At 39.2% G+C, this 20,287-nt stretch overlaps 1 protein-coding gene across 1 annotated transcript; it reads left to right on the plus strand.

The window, feature by feature from the left end:
* The first annotated feature begins 30 nt into the window (after positions 1–30).
* On the plus strand, positions 31–20,021 carry LOC139448155 (uncharacterized). Its single transcript, XM_071229673.1, has 11 exons — positions 31–93; positions 10,447–10,768; positions 11,278–11,363; positions 12,046–12,145; positions 12,363–12,433; positions 12,931–13,015; positions 13,625–14,683; positions 14,949–15,034; positions 15,583–15,640; positions 15,759–15,809; positions 16,071–20,021. The coding sequence occupies exons 2-11, from the start codon at positions 10,495–10,497 to the stop codon at positions 16,727–16,729; spliced, it is 2,529 nt and encodes an 842-aa protein (XP_071085774.1). The 5' UTR covers positions 31–93; positions 10,447–10,494; the 3' UTR covers positions 16,730–20,021.
* Positions 20,022–20,287: the final 266 nt, after the last annotated feature.

Below are 20,287 nucleotides of genomic sequence, written 5' to 3' on the forward strand. Positions count from 1 at the left end.
GGATGGCCTGGTACGCATGCGCTGAGAACACCCGTTTATTTATATCAACAACGTTTGACAGGCGAAAATCGAGAGGGCATCGAGGCAGTTAAGGTAAGGAGTGTTTACCCTTAGAATTGAAAACCTCGACACTTGATTTGAGACTATTCATGTAATGGAGTGCTACTCATATGACATACCGCATCACAGACGGAGTACAGCGCTGACAGGCGTGTGGAGGACAGATTCATGCGAACTTACATGTACGTGTATACCGGATGATTTCTCACAGGGAAATCCAGCAGTGTCGTGTATATCGTGTTACACGCACCTCGAATTGGAGCATAACAAAAGGATGATATTTCGTTTACTTGTATACAACTATATACATTCCTCTGTCCCAGATTATGACAAGTTAGTGCGTAATAATGCGTCGATGCGGTATCCACAAAGCTGTGCTGAATTTTGTCATTGTATATTCTTTGTGCGTGAGTGACATGGTCGTTTTCAATGGTATTTGTATACCAAAGGACAGAAAAATTCAACACTAGGCTCACGCAAGGGTCCTATGGTTCGCGTTTCATGACCTACTGTATTTACTATTTTACATTGAGGATAGTTATCGTGTATTTGAAACAGCTGTCTCACATGTCAAACCTGATGCCAACGACACAAAATCGGTAAATTATTTCCTTCTACAATGTCTTGTATACGCAATCATTATACCATATCGATCTTGATCAAGTTCCTCTGAGATAACGGGACGCCGGTTTAATATATATAATATAAACTGGCGTCCCTTTATCTCAGAGGAACTTTGAAGACGAGTAACAGTTTGGCATATGCTCCTATTTCCACAAAAATTGGAAACTAAAGAAAGAAACATAATCCGTTATCACATTGCAAATTATATGACCAATGAATGGTGTTAGTTATAATGTAAACAGTGTGTATTAAAATGAGGAAAATGCATCTTTATTCAAAAGCATTCACTACATATATATATATATATATATATATATATATATATATATATATATATATATATATATATATATATATATATATATATATATATATATATATATATATATATATATAGGAACAGCACACATTTAAAGTAACGGTTATGTATGAAAGTGAAATACACTGTCTATGTCATGACAAGGACATTATTCAAACACCTACAACCACCTCTTCTGGAAACTTTACATGCTGAATGAACTGCACGAAATGCATTATCCTGTTGACAGTAGTGTGATTTGTAGGTCTTCTCCCACAGTAGGATAACTCGTCCCTGCTTATATACGTTTCAAACTTTTCTGTGCATCTGTGCAGCGATTGTGGAGCCCCTCAATAACACATGTGTGGCAAATCATCTAGATGCTGCTGTTGTTTTGATATGCCGTGAGGTTTCCGGGTTAAAATAGGTTCCAAACAACCTATGCTGATCGAAGCCTGCATCTGCATCATCCAGACATGGATATACTCGTAGGTACAGTTACACTTACATTAACAGTTACAGTCGGGCAAACATTTACAGTTACCCTTGGGCAATCATTTACACTTCTGTAAAACAAACTGTGAATATTTCTGTATGTTTACTGATAGGACAATGTGTCATGTTACGTCGGCAGTTGACATTCTGTCGATGACTGAATACACTTAGGAGCAATCCGCATAGCAGTCACTGAAACTGATATCATTGCAGGATTTTGCATTGCTGTTTTAGTATGATCGGACGTTATTGTCTCGTCATGGCTATATGTAGGTGTATATGACAGTATAACTTGTAATGGCTGTTATTCTAGTTTAGTCGTATTCTTATGCCCCTTTCCAATTAATGGCGCGGTACATGTTTATGAATGTTTTCAGTCATAGTGATTAGGGTTTTAACGCCGCTTATAACAGTATTGCTGTCATATCACAGCGTGAAATGTGGGAAGTGATGCATGTCGAAGTTGTTTACCTCTTTGGTGAAAACCACGAGCACGGGTATGGTGCTGACAAATGTGGAAACGTATCCCCCCCCACCACACACACACACACACACACACACACACACACACACACACACACACACACACACACACACACACACACACACACACACACACACACACACACACACACACACACATACACACACACATTTGTTAACCGGGACGAATTCACTTTGATTAGAAATGTCAGGGTTATTGAGGTATCACTTGACAATGCAATGCGTGTTCCTATATAACTGAATCCATAGTTAGACCGCCTCCGTGGACTAGTGGTAGAGCGTCCGCCTGGAGAGCGGAAGGTCCGGGGTTCGATTCCCGGCCGCGTCATACCAAAAGACGTTAAAAGATGGTACTTGTTGTTACCCTGTCTGGCGCTCGGCATTAAGGGTTTAAAACAAGGACTGGTCGGCTCGGATTCAGTATACTGTGTCTGAGTGGGGTATTCATGTTAAACTGCGGCATGGTATCTCAGTGGGCTAGCTATAAAACGGCATCAGTCCGGACTAGTACAAGCAGTCACACACCTGCATGCACGTCGCTATATAAGTGCAATATTCTTGGAGGCGACGTTAAACCCCATTTCACCTCACCGCACCTCAACCATATTTATATAGGTGTAATAATTTCGAGGTAGCCATCATTGATTGTGTTTTTCACTCTGTGATGTACTCGATCATATTGACTGTCGATACATGGGGCAAATGATGATAGCAACTGTACGAGTATCTTAGTTCAACCACTCACGTCGCTCTCTCACTCAAAAACCCACGCACGTCATTGTTCGTAACAATGGCTGTCCTGCAACTCGTGATGGGGTAAATATTTCCTGGTCAGAAAGTCGATATATTCCTGGCAGACTGGCAGTGTGTAGACTCTGTCTGACATATTATCGTGGTATCAGGTATTGTATTTTGTCAATCTGAATCAATTATTATCCTTTATTAGGTAATATTATTAATCGCTGCTGAATGAAGGTGCATTGTACAAATATTACCAGGATGTTGTTTGGTTGAACAGATATTAGAGGAGAGGGTTGACTCAAAACATGTCCCGAAAGGTAATTGCATTGACAATATGTACAGAGAGGGTAGTTCATTGAACACATTTATGGTAGAGGATGACTGATGGAACAGATGCATCAATAGGGTCTTTGACTCAACAGATGTATCAATAGGGTAGTTAACTGAACAGGTTTAATGAGAGGGTAGCTGACTGAACAGATGTATTAAGAGGGTGGATGACTGAACAGATGTATTAAGAAGGTGGTTGACTGAACAGATGTATTAAGAGGGTAGCTGAATGAACAGATGTATTAAGAGGGTGGATGACTGAACAGATGTATTAAGAGGGTGGATGACTGAACAGATGTATTAAGAGGGTAGCTGAATGAACAGATGTATTAAGAGGGTGGATGACTGAACAGATGTATTAAGAAGGTGGTTGATTGAACAGATGTATTAAGAGGATGGTTGACTGCACAAATGTACTGAGAGGGTGGTTGACTGAACAGATGTATTAAGAGGGTTGTTGACTGAACAGATGTATTTAGAGGGTGGTTGACTGAATGCATGCATGCTGCATGTTCGTGTGTACGTACGTACGTGCGTGCGTGCGTGCGTGCGTGCGTGCGTGTTTGTGTTTGGCTGCGTGTAGGTGTATGTGTGTGCGTTAAAAGATGGATTCCGAGAAAGATAGGCTGACGGACGTTGGTTTCAAAAGAGACTAGTTAATGGAGTCTAACAGTCCACCATGCGTCACTACTTTATGAAACAATTTCCTTCCGATAATTGGGCTTGTGACTATGAATAATCAATACATCATCCGTATCTTTTCCAGATACATCCTTGTATATAGTCCTACATTTCACAGTAAACTGTATTCCTGTTCCTGTTCTTTTTGCTCTACATGACAACCTGTTTATGGCATATTTCCAAAAAGCATTTAGTCTACGTGTATTACTGCTCGGGCAAAGTCCACGAGGCGGAAGGGGGGGGGGGCATTTTGCCTCAGCTGAACTAATGATATGAAAGATTTATTCTCAGGGACGAAGCATATTGATACTTAGCTGTACGGGTGTAGTGCCATGTGAGTAGTTTATGCAAATACATGTGGCCATGTTCACGCTGTCTCTGTTCTTTGTTATGTTTTTTCCATTTTCTACGCTGACACTCCGTTTTTACGTGAATACTATACTGGCAGTTTCTGGAGTACTTTTTTTGTATGCCGCGTGGTGTACATGTTTATGACCTCTTTGGGATTACGGGGAAAAATGTAGGTCCCCATAAGCTATGTTTGTCGTAAACGGCGGTGGTCAGGTTATGTTTTGTGTTTGATTGTGTATCATCGTATCCAAATGCCTGGGCCGATGCTCATAATATCAATCACTGGATTGTCTGGTCCAGTCCTGTTTATTCCTGATAATGTTCAAAGCTCTTTCAAGGGGGATGTGGCGGCTGGTGAGTCATCTATCATTCATAATCATATCACGTGTTTTATCAACATGTACCTTGGTGATATCTTTCTGATCATGGGTCATCTTCGAGGCAATTGTTTATTAACAGAGAAAGGGGGCACGGGTGGCCCAGTCGTCTAAGGCACCGCGATTCGCTGTGCAGAGTTGCGTCCCTTGAACACGCCATAAACCTATGATTGTGGGTTCGAATCCCGGGTCGCCACAATTATGTTTCTAGGTGTGTCAGCACCATACCCGTACTCGTGGGTTTCACCGAAGTGGTAAACGTCTGAGACCTGCATCACTTCGGGCTTTCCTCCCACATTAAGCTGACACGCTGAAATACTGTTAAAAGCGGAGTTAAACCCAACTCACTCACTCACTATTAACAGAGAAGCAGATCGATGCTCACAATATCAATCACTGGATTATCTGGGGCAGATTCGATTATTTACTGAAAGGCGTCATGTAGCTGAAATATTGCTTAGTGGGGCCTAAAGCAACAAACAAACTTGCTTACGATTCATTATGATCTAATCGAGTCCATGCCCTACTGATCACACTTTGAGCTGACACCAACAACGTTTGCAAAGTGACGTATTAACCTAGTTTCAAGCATGCCAATGCATCAGCCTTATCATTCTGTCGTGGAACGTTCTCCTTGACGCTGAGGCTGCATAAGTGCATTCAGTTTGCAAACCTTAATAGGAAATGTTGTGCTCTCGTATAATGATGTGCAGCGATTCTGTTACGATACACCCAAACACAGGTTTGCAAGCACCTTATGCACATGGTCCATGACAGAATGCCTCTCTACCCTCTAGGGGTTCCCCAGTCATCATGTACCAGCATATGTCAATCGTTATTTGTTGGATGATTTTTTTATATCACCAAAACTTTAACCTTAGCACACTTGGAGTAATGTAAATGAAATATTGCTATTTAGCTCCATTGTATCAATTCAATGTGTTTAGCAACCCAAACACGTAAATCGCAACCGTCACTATTGAAAACACAACTATTGTCAATACATTCTTAGTTTACCCGTGTCGGGAACTTCCTCCGTGATTGTTAGATATCTTTACAATCAAACATGACGACGTGGTAAAAATAACCGAGCATAAATCCCCGAGCTAGTCGGAACAAGTTTGAATTCAATGTAAGATTGAAACATCTATAGTCATATCGCTTTGACATTTTAGATAATACCTGGGTGCAAGCTCAAACCATGGTGAAATGTCGGCATATTGAATGCAAATACGTGTGTCATTTGAGGCCAAGTTATTTAATAGTTGTTTTCGTTGTGTAACGCCACACCCACCTATCCAGATAATCCGAATTTAGTCGCCTCTTACGACCTGTGTTGGGAGCCGGGACCTGTTTGATCAGGAATTCCAGCATTGCCCTCGCAACACGAACTTGTATGATTTATAGTGCTAGCTCACTGAGATACTATATCATTGAACACGAATACCCTACTCAGATACAGTATACTGACTCTGAGCCGACTAGTCCTTGTTTTAGCCCCTTAAAGCCGAGCGCCAGACGGGATAACAACAAGTACCATCTTTTAATGTCTTTTGGTATGACGCGGCCGGGGATCGAACCCCGGACCTTCCGCTCTCCGGGCGGACCTGATCAGATGTATTAAGAGGGTGGTTGACGTCGCGTCCAAGATTATTGCACTTATATAGGGACGTGCATGTACGTGTGTGTGTTTGTGTGGCTGCTTGTACTAGTCCGGACTGATGCCGATTTATAGTGCTAGCTCACTGAGATACCATGCCGCAGTTTAACATGAATACCCCACTCACACACAGTATACTGACTCCGAGCCGACCAGTCCTTGTATTAGCCCCTTAATGCCGAGCGCCAGACAGGGTAACAACAAGTACCATCTTTTAACGTCTTTTGGTATGGCGCGGCCGGGGATCGAACCCCGGACCTTCCGCTCTCCGGGCGGACGCTCTACCAGTAGACCACGGAGGCGGTCTGTAATGAATGAGTTTTGTAAAGTACTGCATTTTTTCAACGGTATGTAATGGCGATTTACACGGCGGTATGGACGAACCGACAGTGCATATTGTCAGGACGTTTATGGCACTGATTGACAGAATCTATTCTAATCTAAGATATGGAAATAAAGCTACGTACGTCAACACCAGCGTGTTACAAATTACGTTTTTATGTCAACATTGTGTAGTTGCCTACCAGTTGACGTCCATGCTCGCCCGTTTCGAAAGATAAATTATGTTTGTGTTCGTGTGAATTGATTACCCCCACCGCTGCACATTTTATCGCAAAAGGAGATTTTAAGATTATGGCCACAACATCGGAACGTGATTTGACGCAACACAGTATGGCAAGGTAAGTAGGTACTCGGTCCAGTTTCTGTCGACGATACAGGCGATGCACAAAATTTACAACTACTGAAAACATCAACTTCTAATCTTATGGATCATATTTTTTTGCATTTGAGATATCCACTTATGGATACCATACACTGGGATAATGGCGCCGATTTGTATGTCCCGTGTGTCTATTGTACATCTGACACTATGATACTGTGATAGTACAATATACAGATGTATTATTATTATTATTATTATTATTATTATTATTATTATTATTATGTCGTATATTATAATACACATAAAAAATTTCCTCAGAAAATAAAATATTACCAGAAGTCGATAGGATGCGTCATTTCAACATACAGCTGTGTATACTCTGCAGAAAAAGAAACGCATAAGTAGTAAAATTGTAAATATCTGACAGGGTATAGCCGACAATCATACAAAATTAATACCAAAAAGGAATTGGACAGTCCTGCAAGGATTTGCATTGATGTGTGTTGAAAGAATGAGGTATTGCAGAAATTTTGTTTCAAATATTATCTGTAGTGTCAGCAATTAGCAAATGCTTTGTGTCTTTGGTTCACCGATTTAGAATCAAGGCTAAAACGGTCGGTGATTTCCCGCTTCTGAGATATTTGCTGTCTGGACAGTTGTTCGTGGTTTGACCTCGCATTTTGTGACGTGAATGGCGTCACATCAAGCAGCTGATTAGTGTCGTCGGCGTATCATGGATACACGTGGTTTTAATTTCTAAATAATAATAATATTTTCTTTGACTGAACAAAAAAGAAGTGCATCATGATTGGGAAGATTGGTAATATTATTCATTTACAAAAAAATATCTTTAATCCAAAACAATTGAAAAAAGATAAATCCTATCTAAGACTAGAGCAAGATGAATGCATTCTTGTGGATATACAGATGGATATTTATCTCATAATCTAAAATTATATATGTTCCCTCGTTTCTCCAGTTTGCTTGGCCAAAAGGAACATAAAATAGAAACTAATACACAATTGCTGAAAACCATTGACGATTATGCTAGTTTTATTTTCGTAGTTAAATTTAAACTAGTTCGTCTTCAGATAACAGTTATAACCAATAATTTTCATGAATTATTTTGTCTATGAATGTTATCTCTTTGACACGTCTAATGTCATGGCCTGAACGGGAAACTCTGCCTGGAATGTCTCGTGTGTCCCTTAATGTACATGTATACCAAGTTGTTCATGCTCCAGTGGGTGACAGCTTTATGTGTTGTTATCCTGCTTGGCGCCCGGCATTAAGAGGCTTAACAAGGACCACGTCCGTATCCTGTGTCTGAGTGGGGTATTCATGTTTTACTGTGGCATGGATATTTCTGTGGCCTAGCACTATAAAATGGGCATTAGTCAAGACTAGTACAAACTCGCACACAGACACAGACACAGACACACACACACACACACACACACACACACACACACACACACACACACAAAGCTTCATCATGCAATAAATCACAGGTTTTTCTGACCGAGATCCGATAATAAAATGTACAGTCTATAGAGATAGGAGCGAATGAGTAGACTAGTGGCTTAACCGTTCGCCCGTCACGCCCGCATCGAGTCCCCTGATGGGTACAAAGTGTCGAGTCCATGGTGTCACCCACCAAGATATGAATAGAATATGGCTACAGGCGTCGCAAAAATATATACCCATGCTTACAGTGACGTAAGCCGAGAAACAAATTGAAAGGTTTTGTCCACGAACAATGGATATTAGAGTGCAAAGGTCATCGACGTTTGTTGGGAGTTTGTACTGAAGTGTATGTATATATATCTATTATGTTCGTATACAACATCCGCATGTGTCAAGAATGCTACATCCTGGTCGCTTTGTTCAATAACGCATAGCGTATAAATACGCGAAAACGATTAGACTGTAATACTGTTGGGATTTCCCACCGGTCGAAAGCTGTTTCAGCGAAACGTAAGCGAATACCAGTGAATGAAATCAGACGGATGGGTATTGAACATCCTCATCTCGAGTGATGCGTGTTCATTAAGTATGCCAACAACCTTGCAGCATGTGAGGATTCCGGCGAGGTGACACAAGTCACCAGTCAGTATAATATAATTTGGGAAAGGGATTGGTTTTTGATTAATGTATAATTGATGAAATGCTACACATTGTATTTTATTTGAAATGTGAATAAAGATATTAAAAATAAATAAATAGATAAATAAAAAAATAAAATGAAATAAAATAATGTGGGTGTTTAGTCATAAGTCATTAGTATTTCGGCTTTGTCAGTAGAAACGTCTCGAACAGGTTTTTCCAATCATAGTTAGGCAGTTGATTTGAATGGTGTTATAAAATGTATGTTATATGATGAATAACTATACATTTAGACTATCTAAAGCAAATGTTATTGACATTTAACGTTGATATTTAACGAATTGTTTTGTTTTACTCATCTTATGTTACCAATAGTTTATTTTAGTTGATTAACGCTGAGCAGTATACTCCATCAGGACCCACCTTTGAAGGTTTCAATGAGATGCCATTTCATTGCATTGTCGTACATACTTAAAGATGTGTCATTCATACAATAGATGATGTGAGATGATGTCATTTTGTGATTGGAAACCACAGAAACTGCTTCAGGAGTTTTCAAAGAATGTCTATGTGTAATATACAGGATGGTCTATATTCACCCCTTTAATTAATCTGCCACTCGTGCTATAATCATAATACAACATTACTCGGTAGTAATTACGAATGTATAAAACTGTATATCTCTCATATAGACAGGAAGACACAATACCTGGTTCCCCGATGCTTCCTTGTGGTGAAGCGTCCGCATGGAAAGCTGAAGGTCAGGGGTGCGATCGCCGTTCGTCATACCACAAGACGTTAAAAGATGGTACTTGTTGTTACCCTGCTTGGCGCCCGGCATTAAGGGTTTAAAAACAAGGATCGGTCGGCTCGAGTCAGTATTGTGTGTCTGATTTGGGTATTCGTGTTAAACTGCGGCATGGTATATCAGTGGCCAATCACACACACATGCACACACACACACACACACACATGCGCGCGCGCGCGCGCACGCACACACACACACACACACACACACACACACACACACACACACACACACACACACACACACGACGTTAAACCCCACCTTCACTTCACCTTAAGGTGACGACGCCCATAAGAGAAAGAACGACACATTTTGACATTCACACGTTTGTTTTTTCTCTTTTTTCTCACAAAACTGTATTTACGACACTGACGCATTCCCGTGAAAACCACCAATTTCCCTTTCTTGAATAATACAGAACGCTTGTTTAGGATCACATGTACAGTTTTATCGTGTTGCATACATAATATGAACACCTCGGAGCGTTTGACTGCATGTTCGCGATATAATGTCCTGACTGCAATCCTCCACACTGACAGAATGAAATAAAGTTACAAAACTGGGATACAAAAATGATCAAAAAACATTGCGTGAATGTCGTCTCTATTTCACATTATGGCTCTCACTCCACAAAGTTCACACTCCAATGAATTCACACAGGGCGAAAGTTCCAAGATGACGGATGTCTTCTTTAGCTTTTCGTGCATTCGAACTGCATATCAATAAATTCACACCGTCATATTGCAGGATGAAGGACAAGATGATACCTTATTCTGATACATAACAAGATTCGACATGGACCCATCTACCATTCTGAAGAAGGGCCTCCGCCTGCTGCAGCAACAGCTACAGCCGGAGGAAGTACTTGACCACCTGCTTTCTGTGGATCTTCTCAGTCAGGTGGAGTATGACCGATGCAGGGACATGAAGGTCAAGTGTGACCAGACCAGGGAGTTGGTCATGCTGCTAATGTGCAAGGGGGAGCAGGCATACAAGGAATTCTGTATTGTTCTGAACCAGGATCAGCGCCATGTCAAGCAGGTATTGGATGACATAGCACTTGGGACAGGTATATATTGTCAGATTCGACTGTGTGTAGCAATCATTGGGACACCTATCATCTCGAAAAAGAGCAGATTTGGAGTTAAAAGACGTAAATGTGTAGTCATTGACAAACAATCAATTGTATGGCTTCGCAAATTATTGAAATGTACTTGTTCCAATATTTTAGTTTGATATAATACATAGACAATAGAGTGCATGACAAAATCAATTGTTTGTTTTAGATCAAACAAGTTTATTTATGATATATATACAAAGGAGTAATATGTCAAACTTATACTAACTATGATCGTGATTATTATTGCTTATTCGAGTTGTCCTATTTCTGCATATGTCATTTCGATAAGGCACCTAATTTTATTTTTGTACTTATGATATTTATAAGGAAGCATTTACTTAAATGTTGTTGTCTGTATTTATTTTGCTGCTATCACGCTTACGATCACACATTTATCCAATGGTGTACTAGTATCATTGTACCTGTTCATGTTGATGTGAGCTGAATATTCCTTTCAGAACGTCCTGATCTGGTATACATTCCTCAGACGGAAGTGTCAAGACAACTTCTAGCTAAAGAGGAAGTGATTCGTCATTTACAACAGGTATGTTTTAGATGTTTAATGGATTCCTAAGCCGAACAAAAAAAGCTATTGCTCTGTTTCTTATACTGCGCGGTGTTATTTGTAAAATGTCAGCAACGTTAACATTATATCCCTGCTGCGGTTAAGATGCAGTAATATATATTATCCTTCTGCAGAACCATCACAAAGTTATAAAAAAAGAATGATGGCTCAATATTTTGCCTTGAAGGTATATCATGAAGTCGAAATTCCTGTTAACGATAGTTCCTTGTTAAATAGCAAAAGCCAAAATATATGTGGATGTGAATGTGAATGTAAAAGGTTTATATGTAGTGTGTCCTGTGAGGTTCCTGTATTATGGCTCGCTTAAACTATTGCTTAATGGGATGACAGCAAGGTTCGTTGTTGTACTGGGGCACGGGTGGCCCTGTCGTCAAAGGCGCCTCCGTTAGCCGTGTATTGCGCAAATAAACCTATGACTGTGGATTCGAATCCCGTTTCGCCCCAAAATATTATATTTCTTACTCTGTCAGCATCAAACCTGTGCTCATGCATTTCACTAAAGTGGTAGACCTACATTACTTCGGGCGTTCCTACCACGTTAAGCTGACTCATCGTGATCTGATTGGAATACACAATGCACTGTTAAAGGCGGCCTTAAACACAACTCACTCACTCACTCACTCACTATGTTGCACTGCAGCAGCTGGAGCTCCAGAAGCAAGAATATGAAACAAATGTCTTCCACAAGAGCGAACAGATTGCAAGAGAACTCGATGAGGCAAGGCGAAGGACGATAAACGGTACATGTATTTGTATTTCATGAGTACTAGTGTGGTCTTTGGTGAAGAGAGATTCTTAGATGAAATAAAAATATTTCTTTAAGAGCAAGCAGTTCGTTGTTAACTTAATGTTGAAGAAAACCATTAAAAAACTGTTTAACCACAAGGTAGACAATGGCTCCATTTTACTTTAACCAATACGGCATACGGTTATACATATTTAACATTCCATTCATAGCCGAAAAGGAATTGGAGGGTCAGATAACATGGTGCCACCGTCTCGAGAAACATATAGCCACACTGGAGAAAGTAAGAATATGACTTTGTTTTGTTTCCTAGTTTTTTCCCCAATGATTATCTCTGTTATAAAAAGAAGTTCTGACTTGTTAATTATTTCTGCATGGTGTTTGTTTCACAATCCAGTGATTGATATCATAAGCATCGATTCACGCAATTGGGATACGATGACATACACCAAGACGGCGAACCTGATCACCCGATCCCGTTAGTCAACTACGACAAGCATAGTCGGTTATTACGGCAAGCATGGGTTGCTGAAGACCTATACTACCCCGGATCTTCACGGGTCTTCTGAACGTGTATTATTTCAGAAATTAAGATAGGATTTTCTGAAATAGTAAAATAACTCTGAATGTATATCATTTCTGAACATTGACATAAATCCTATCTAAATCAAATGTAATTTGTAAGTAGAGTATTGTATAAGTGCAGTTTTCAGGCGTATTGTTTATCACGCACATTTTAATGACGTTCATAATAATACATGTTTATAAATTTATTTAAAGGAGATTAAAGACTTACAGTCAAAGTCGCTAGCTCTTCCTGGAATTGAGTTTGAGATGGAAGAAGAGAAACAAACAAGTGTCATCGGTAAGCCTGGTTTCTGCATTGTAAACTGTACTTCGTTTGAAGCCATACACTGTATGTATTAGTACCTAACTTTTGAACTACCACTCATGTTAATCATTTTCCTAACATATTTTTATAACATTCTGAACAAAAATGACATCTCAGAACATTTCGAACGTATCTAGGACAAAATAAATGATTAACGAATGGAGTTTTCATTGTATGATAGATTCGATTATCATATAACTGTGTTTCAACTTCCTAGCTTTGCTCATGGTCTCGGCAATATTCATATTCGGATAAGCAGCTTGCTAAATCAGAATGATATGCATGACGGAATAATGTGTTGTTGATCTGGGCGTATGTAATAATAGGTACAACAACAAGCCTACCCGGGAACCGTGGGCTTATTTAAAACAAACCGCAAATAGATAAATGTTGTTCTGATTAAATAGTTTTTAAATGCTGCCAAAATACCAAAATTAACAAAGTAAGTTTTAAAAGTTGCTTGATATAAATAGATTTGGTTTCGATAAATTGGCTTCCCTACCCACCTTGGGTGAGCGAAAACGGCCTAACAATATGTTTCATATGTTGTTATATGTATATATTGTTTATGTTTTCCTGTAGGTCATATTGATGCAATGAAATGTGCCTTAGGGACCTCCGAGGCATGTGACCCTAAACAAGGCCTTGTCCTGCCTTGTCTTCACACTGTGTGTGCGCCCTGTCTTCAGCAGCATACAGAGAAAACCTTTATCTGTTTCTGCGGGCGTGAGGCCGCTTGCAATGAGATTAAGCAGGTTGATCATGTTCGACGAAATGAACTAACCCGTGATACAAATATCCGCTGTGGATTCCTTAAGGAACCATGCGAAGGTGTAGTGGTCTCGTTATGCAGGGGTTGCCAAAACTACCTGTGCCAAAGTTGTACACAGCTTCACAAGAAGATCAAGGCAAGTACATTTCATGACGTAGAGAGTATTAACGGATTTCCTGAAAATCCAAATTTTGAACAGTTCAAGAGACCAATATGTGATAGCCATTCTAATCAAAGTGTGATGTTCATAGACCATGAATGCCAAAAGGCCGTATGTAGCATTTGCCATTCAAATTTGCCTGCTGATCATGACATAAGCCTCATTGACGATGAGTACCAAAAACAAATGACACTTCTGAAGCAGGTGATCGCAGATCATACAGGAAATCTACAGAGCAATCAGGCCTATCTCCAGCAAAGACTTAGAGTTTTGGACTCACTCAAGAAGCGAAGGAATGGTTTGCTTCAAAATCTGTCCAACTCTTACGAAAGCATCGTCTTAGCCCTAAAGGATCGGTTCAAAGATCTTAGACAAAACACACTACTTGAAATAAAAAGACTGCAAGATGCCATCCAACAGGATATGAAGTCTTTACAAGAAACACAAGCTGCGTTCAGGATGACAACAGACTACGCCCAACGATGCTTGGACGTTGACCAGGTGCAATTGATTGCTCTCGCACCAATGATAGCCCAAAACGCAGTGGAAGATAGGAAGCGATTACTTCCAAAATGTACATCACTGAATAAGGACATTGTGTTCTCTCCTCAAGGACTGAGGGCATTACATAGCCTGATACACAGAGTCGGCGACATTATCTGTACGGAGAGAGATACAGTTCACAGGGATGAAGTGCCAACACTTAAAGGTAAGATGAAGTTTGTTATTCAATTTAAATATTATACCAACACATGTGGGCGGATATATGCAATTATGAACTATCATAATTTGTATGTAGGAGTATTTGAATGCCAATATTTCGTAAGAGTTCCCCCGCACAGTGAAATGTATTTGCTATATTTCTCGCATGGTGACCATTTTCAGTTCATGACCATTTCGTTGCTTTGAATACATACAAACTCACGCTATGAATTATGTTTCTCGGGATAAAGAAACATTTTTGTTTTGTCTAGATCTACAACAACAGAATGGTGTCTCGCAACGGACAATTGCATCACTTACTGACGAGTACAAAATGAAAGAAGCCAAAAGCAAGCAAGTGAGTTTGAAACTGTCTCAGTAATCGGCACATCATAAACTACCGATATTTGATGGTTCTGAGTTACACCTAAGACCACAGCAAACTGTTTCTTTTTTCATAACCTGATCTATTATACTTATAGAACAAGTGAGCAAAAACTACCACATAATTAGACGGTAGACGGTAAATCTGAAGCATTGTGTTTAAACGAGTCCTTGAAAGTTGGGTTTGTAATAAGTTGTAATAACCTTATAATGTTTATGTTTGGTCTAGGCTGATTATAAAACATAAAATTTGTTGTTGGTTATTAACGTGGGACTGCACAACTAAAAACAACCAAGAGAAGCATCTATTAGTGGCCAGTTTCTTTTTTCGATGTATCTCATCAGTGAGGTACCCCGAATAATGGCGTCTGTTGGAACTGGGATAGAAAGAAAGATGGATGGATGAATATATATGGTTGATCAAAGAACGTTTTGGTAGATGGATCAGTGTATTGATAATGGGTGTGCATGCAAGATATAAGGGTCCATTATAACCTAAGATGTTGTTTTTTTTCTTTTCAGGAAAACGATCTAAGAGGTGAAGCACTCTCGTTGCTGAATGAACAACTGAAACAGAATGGTAAGTATGGTACTAGATGGAACATGTTATTAACGTGATTACTATTGTGAAAAATAACACTTTTTACTTTGTGATCATGTTATCCACAATTGTGACGTACACGTATCCTTTTCCGTAGGATTCTACATCCAAGAGCCGACGCAGTTAACAAAGACCAGCATCCTTCACTGTGAGTTATTCAGTTTATGAACATCCCCACTGCTAAAAGATGTATTTTTCCATTCCCTGTGATTCATCTTCAGACATCAGGGATGAATTGTGTTATTTTAAGTTAAGCGAGCGTGAACATCATATTGCTCAGTGCGGCGTTAAACATCAATCGAGAGTCAATCAAAGAATAATAGCTTAAGGAATGTGTTAGCAAACATTACGCTGCATTTCGTCCTTTGTATTAATGTTCTGACCAGATGACCATATCTACAATTCACAGGCATTCAACATGCGTTTAACAATGACAAGGTGAACGTCCACAAGGCTTCCATAACCGCCAACGATGAACTGGTGAACAAGAAACAGCTTATCCGTTTTCAAGGTCAAGGAAGGCTTCAGCGATATATGGGCACCTGCGGTACACCTTATTTCCCTTGTCCTGGCTTTCCCTGCTACCTGGAGATGGTGGCACGGGTTGGTTTGAACAGGACCCTTACAAACCAAGATCTCATTTTTGAGATAGGTATGTGCTGGGAAGACTATGCGGACACGGAACACACCATTTCGAAGTTGCCCCATTCTTACAGTATGGCAGTGTCTCATTGCTCAATCCACAATCGCATCTGTCGAATGTTTTGGAAGGAGGAGAGGCATCTGCTGTGTCTACCTACTGAGACTCTCCCCAACACAACAGGGGCTTTCGACTCCCTACATATTGGTGTTGCTTATGATGATAGCAGGAAAAAGGTTGTGTTCATTGACGTGAAGACCAGCCAGGTCATGAAGGTACTGGAAAACGTGGACTTCAGTCAGCCACTGTTGCCGATGTTTGGCGTGTACAACCCTGAAAGAGTATCAGTTAGTATGCGTATTGTGACAGTTGCGGAGATGCACATGCCAAAGGAGAAGATTAAACTTATCCTCAGATCCCTGTCATGAACAGACTGATGTGAGACATTGCCTAGCTGGTTATGTGATGTCAAGTCAAGCCTCATGCTTAATATGTTCAGTCAGTATGACCAAACTGTTAAAACATTCTTAAATATCATTGAACAAATCTGCTTCAATTTCATCTCACACATTTTTAAATATAATCCCACATATATTTCAGTTCAATCCCACATATTCTTAAATATTTTTCCACACATCCTTAAATATCATTTCACACATTCTTAAATAATATTCCACACATCCTTAAACATCATTCCAGGGGCGGTCGGGTAGCCCAGCGGTTAAAGCGTTCGCTAGTCACGGCGAAGTCACGGCTTCGATTGCCGACATGGGTACAATGTGTGAAGGCCATTTCTGGTGTCCCCTGTCATGATAGTGCTGGAATATTGCTAAAAGCGGCGTAAAACCACACTCACTGACTCACTTAAATATTATTTCCAAATTCTTTAAATTCCACATATTTTTTAAATATCATTCCACACATTCTGACATATCATTCCACACATTCTTATATATCATTCCATACATCCTAACATATCATTCCACACATTCTTATATATCATTCCACACATTCTGAAATATCATTCCACACATTCTGACATATCATTCCACACATTCTTATATATCATTCCACACATTCTGAAATATCATTCCACACATTCTGACACGTCATTCCACACATTCATATATATCATTCCACACATTCTTATATATCATTCCACACATTCTTAAATATCATTCCACACATTCTTATATATCATTCCACACATTCTCATATATCATTCCACACATTCTAGTATCATTCCACACATTCTGACATATCATTCCACACATTCTTATATATCATTCCACACATTCTAACATATCATTCCACTCATTCTTATATATCATTCCTCACATTCTGAAATATCATTCCACACATTCTGACATATCATTCCACACATTCTTATATATCATTCCACACATTCAGAAATATCATTCCACACATTCTGAAATATCATTCCACACATTCTTATATATCATTCCACACATTCTAACATATCATTCCACACATTCTTATATATCATTCCACACATTCTGAAATATCATTCCACACATTCTGACATATCATTCCACACATTCTTATATATCATTCCACACATTCTGACATATCATTCCACACATTCTTATATATCATTCCACACATTCTGACATATCATTCCACACATTCTTATATATCATTCCACACATTCTGAAATATCATTCCACATATTCTCAAACAACATATCACACGTTCTTAAATGTTCCACACATCCTTATTTTGAAATATCATTCCACATATTCTCAAATATCATTCCACATATTCTTAAATGATACAATGCCATCTCACAAATGGTCAAACACATTCACAAATGATTGAATATTATCGCTAAAATTATTTAAAGTTTAAGAATATAATGAATCCGAACATCACCTAGTGACAATATCTCCCACTGGTGAGTCAGTATCGTCTAACATAGACATGCATAGTTTATCTTTAACGTAAGGTAAAATAACATGACATAAACACAGCGCCACTAACCCCCACCCTTCGCCTCAAGCGTCAACAATACGAATGATACTGTGTACATACATAATCTTGTAAATAACTCCTAGTCAAATGGTGCTGTGTTCTTTTATATGTTCCTAATTGGGGGTTAACTTGATGGACATCTTCATTTTGTATAAATATTAAATCCGCAAACTTAATTATCACACGTGGTATCTCTGTCATGTAAAAAATCCCTGGGTACAAAATAAGTCATGCATAATAATAGCTCAATACGGGAAATCCAAACCTGGCTGACCCAGCTGCCTATTTTTGTCGTGTATGCGCTGCATAAGAGCTTAAATCAAATGGAGATAACACTAGATAAATAAAGCCTTTCAAGACACTAACTAAGTGTTGATTTATTTGGTTTCAGGGTAGAGTTGTCATTTTGTATTTGAAAGCTTTGCTTATCATAGATCATTGGGAGATAAACATACTGTGTTTTCGATGTAGAGCCAGGTTACCTGCAGATTAACCGCGCTAAATTGAATTTGGAACCGAACGCGCATACTACCATGACTAAATAAAACGCAAATATATTGAGTGAAGCGGTATGAGTCCAGTGTTTTGAGTTTGTCGATCTGAATTACGGAATCACCGATAACGGCCAGTAAACTAAATATGACGCTGCATATGCCCAAACATTTTGTTTAACGTAGTAATACTTTACTCGAGCATGTGATCAGGCATTGAAAGCATATAACCGCGGCAGCTTGGCAAACTGACATGAGGTGGGCATCCCTAAAGAAAATCATGCAAGCCTCGCAAGGCTGTCGTTCCACACCGCACGTCACCATTATGACGTCATATCGCTCATTGTGACGCAAATGATATAGTCGTATGTAGAAAAGCGCCAAATTCCAAGCTCTCTGTTGTCTCCAAAACTTAAAATACATTCTCTTTGTAGATTTCTATCGTGTTGTATGCACGAAATGTATTACCATACATCCTTTATATATTGTATTAACCGCATTTTGTAACCTGTAATTGTAGATATAATTATTTAAATATGCCTACATAGTCTATGAATATGAGCTTCCGCGGTGATAAAACAAGCTGTTTCAATCACAGGGGCTTTATTGTGATTTAATAGCCTCCGATTTAAAAATCAGAATCTAGTAATTTCCAAGTACATTGTAGATAAACAAATGTCAAATTTGGGAATCGGAAGTGACGTGAAACAAATTGTTTTTTAAAGTGCAAGATGTGTATATTCTAATGGGATAGACATAAAAAGCAAGTTGACTTTAACCCTAGACGACCAATACTTGACGGGGAAAGAAATCTATTATGTATCATCTGGAAAGTAAATATCCGCCAGTTTACTTTCCCCCGTGATAAATCTGTTATTTGCTTTCACTATTTCATTGTAAAATTACTATTCCTTTTATCTCTCTGCATTCTGACATGTTTGTAGTTATTTTAACCAATCTGAGGATCATGCAATGTTTTATTATCGCGGCGAACTGGTTATTTTGAGTCGTTAAAGGCAGTTCTATTTTACTGGCGCTTCAATAGTCTCCTTAAAGGGGCACAACTCCATCGATCCTAATGTTTCTAATGGCCAGTCTGATCATTACAATTTCCATTGTGTGTTGTATTGTATTTGTCTAATTTCTGTGATGAAAGAGTGAGTGAGCTATTGTTGTCGACCTGGATGGGAAGCTACTGTTCTTCGTTAATTGAAGATTTGATATTTAGTCGTATAAACATGCCAAACCTCCACTTTCGTTTACTATTATGTGTTGAGAAATAACGAATTTCACACGAACGAATGTGTGGGTACATTTAGAGTACACTTAATATTTCTGCATGTACTCGCACATGGATATACATAACATAACACACAGAGACACAATCAAACACACACGCAAACACACACACAGACACACAGACACACACACACACACACACACACACACACACACACGAATATTTTCATTATTATTCATAATAGTAGTGTAGTTAAGAAGACT

Source organism: Haliotis cracherodii, unplaced genomic scaffold, assembly GCF_022045235.1.
Source record: "Haliotis cracherodii isolate W230 unplaced genomic scaffold, xgHalCrac1.p SCAF_7, whole genome shotgun sequence".
Lineage (NCBI taxonomy): Eukaryota > Metazoa > Mollusca > Gastropoda > Lepetellida > Haliotidae > Haliotis > Haliotis cracherodii.

Bases quoted from the DNA above. Each gene is read 5' to 3' on its own strand.
- LOC139448155 (XM_071229673.1), top strand. From the start codon at position 10,495: ATGGACCCATCTACCATTCTGAAGAAGGGCCTCCGCCTGCTGCAGCAA. The intron at 10,769-11,277 runs GTATATATTGTC...TATTCCTTTCAG, and splicing joins TGACATAGCACTTGGGACAG to AACGTCCTGATCTGGTATAC. The intron at 15,810-16,070 runs GTGAGTTATTCA...TACAATTCACAG, and splicing joins AAAGACCAGCATCCTTCACT to GCATTCAACATGCGTTTAAC.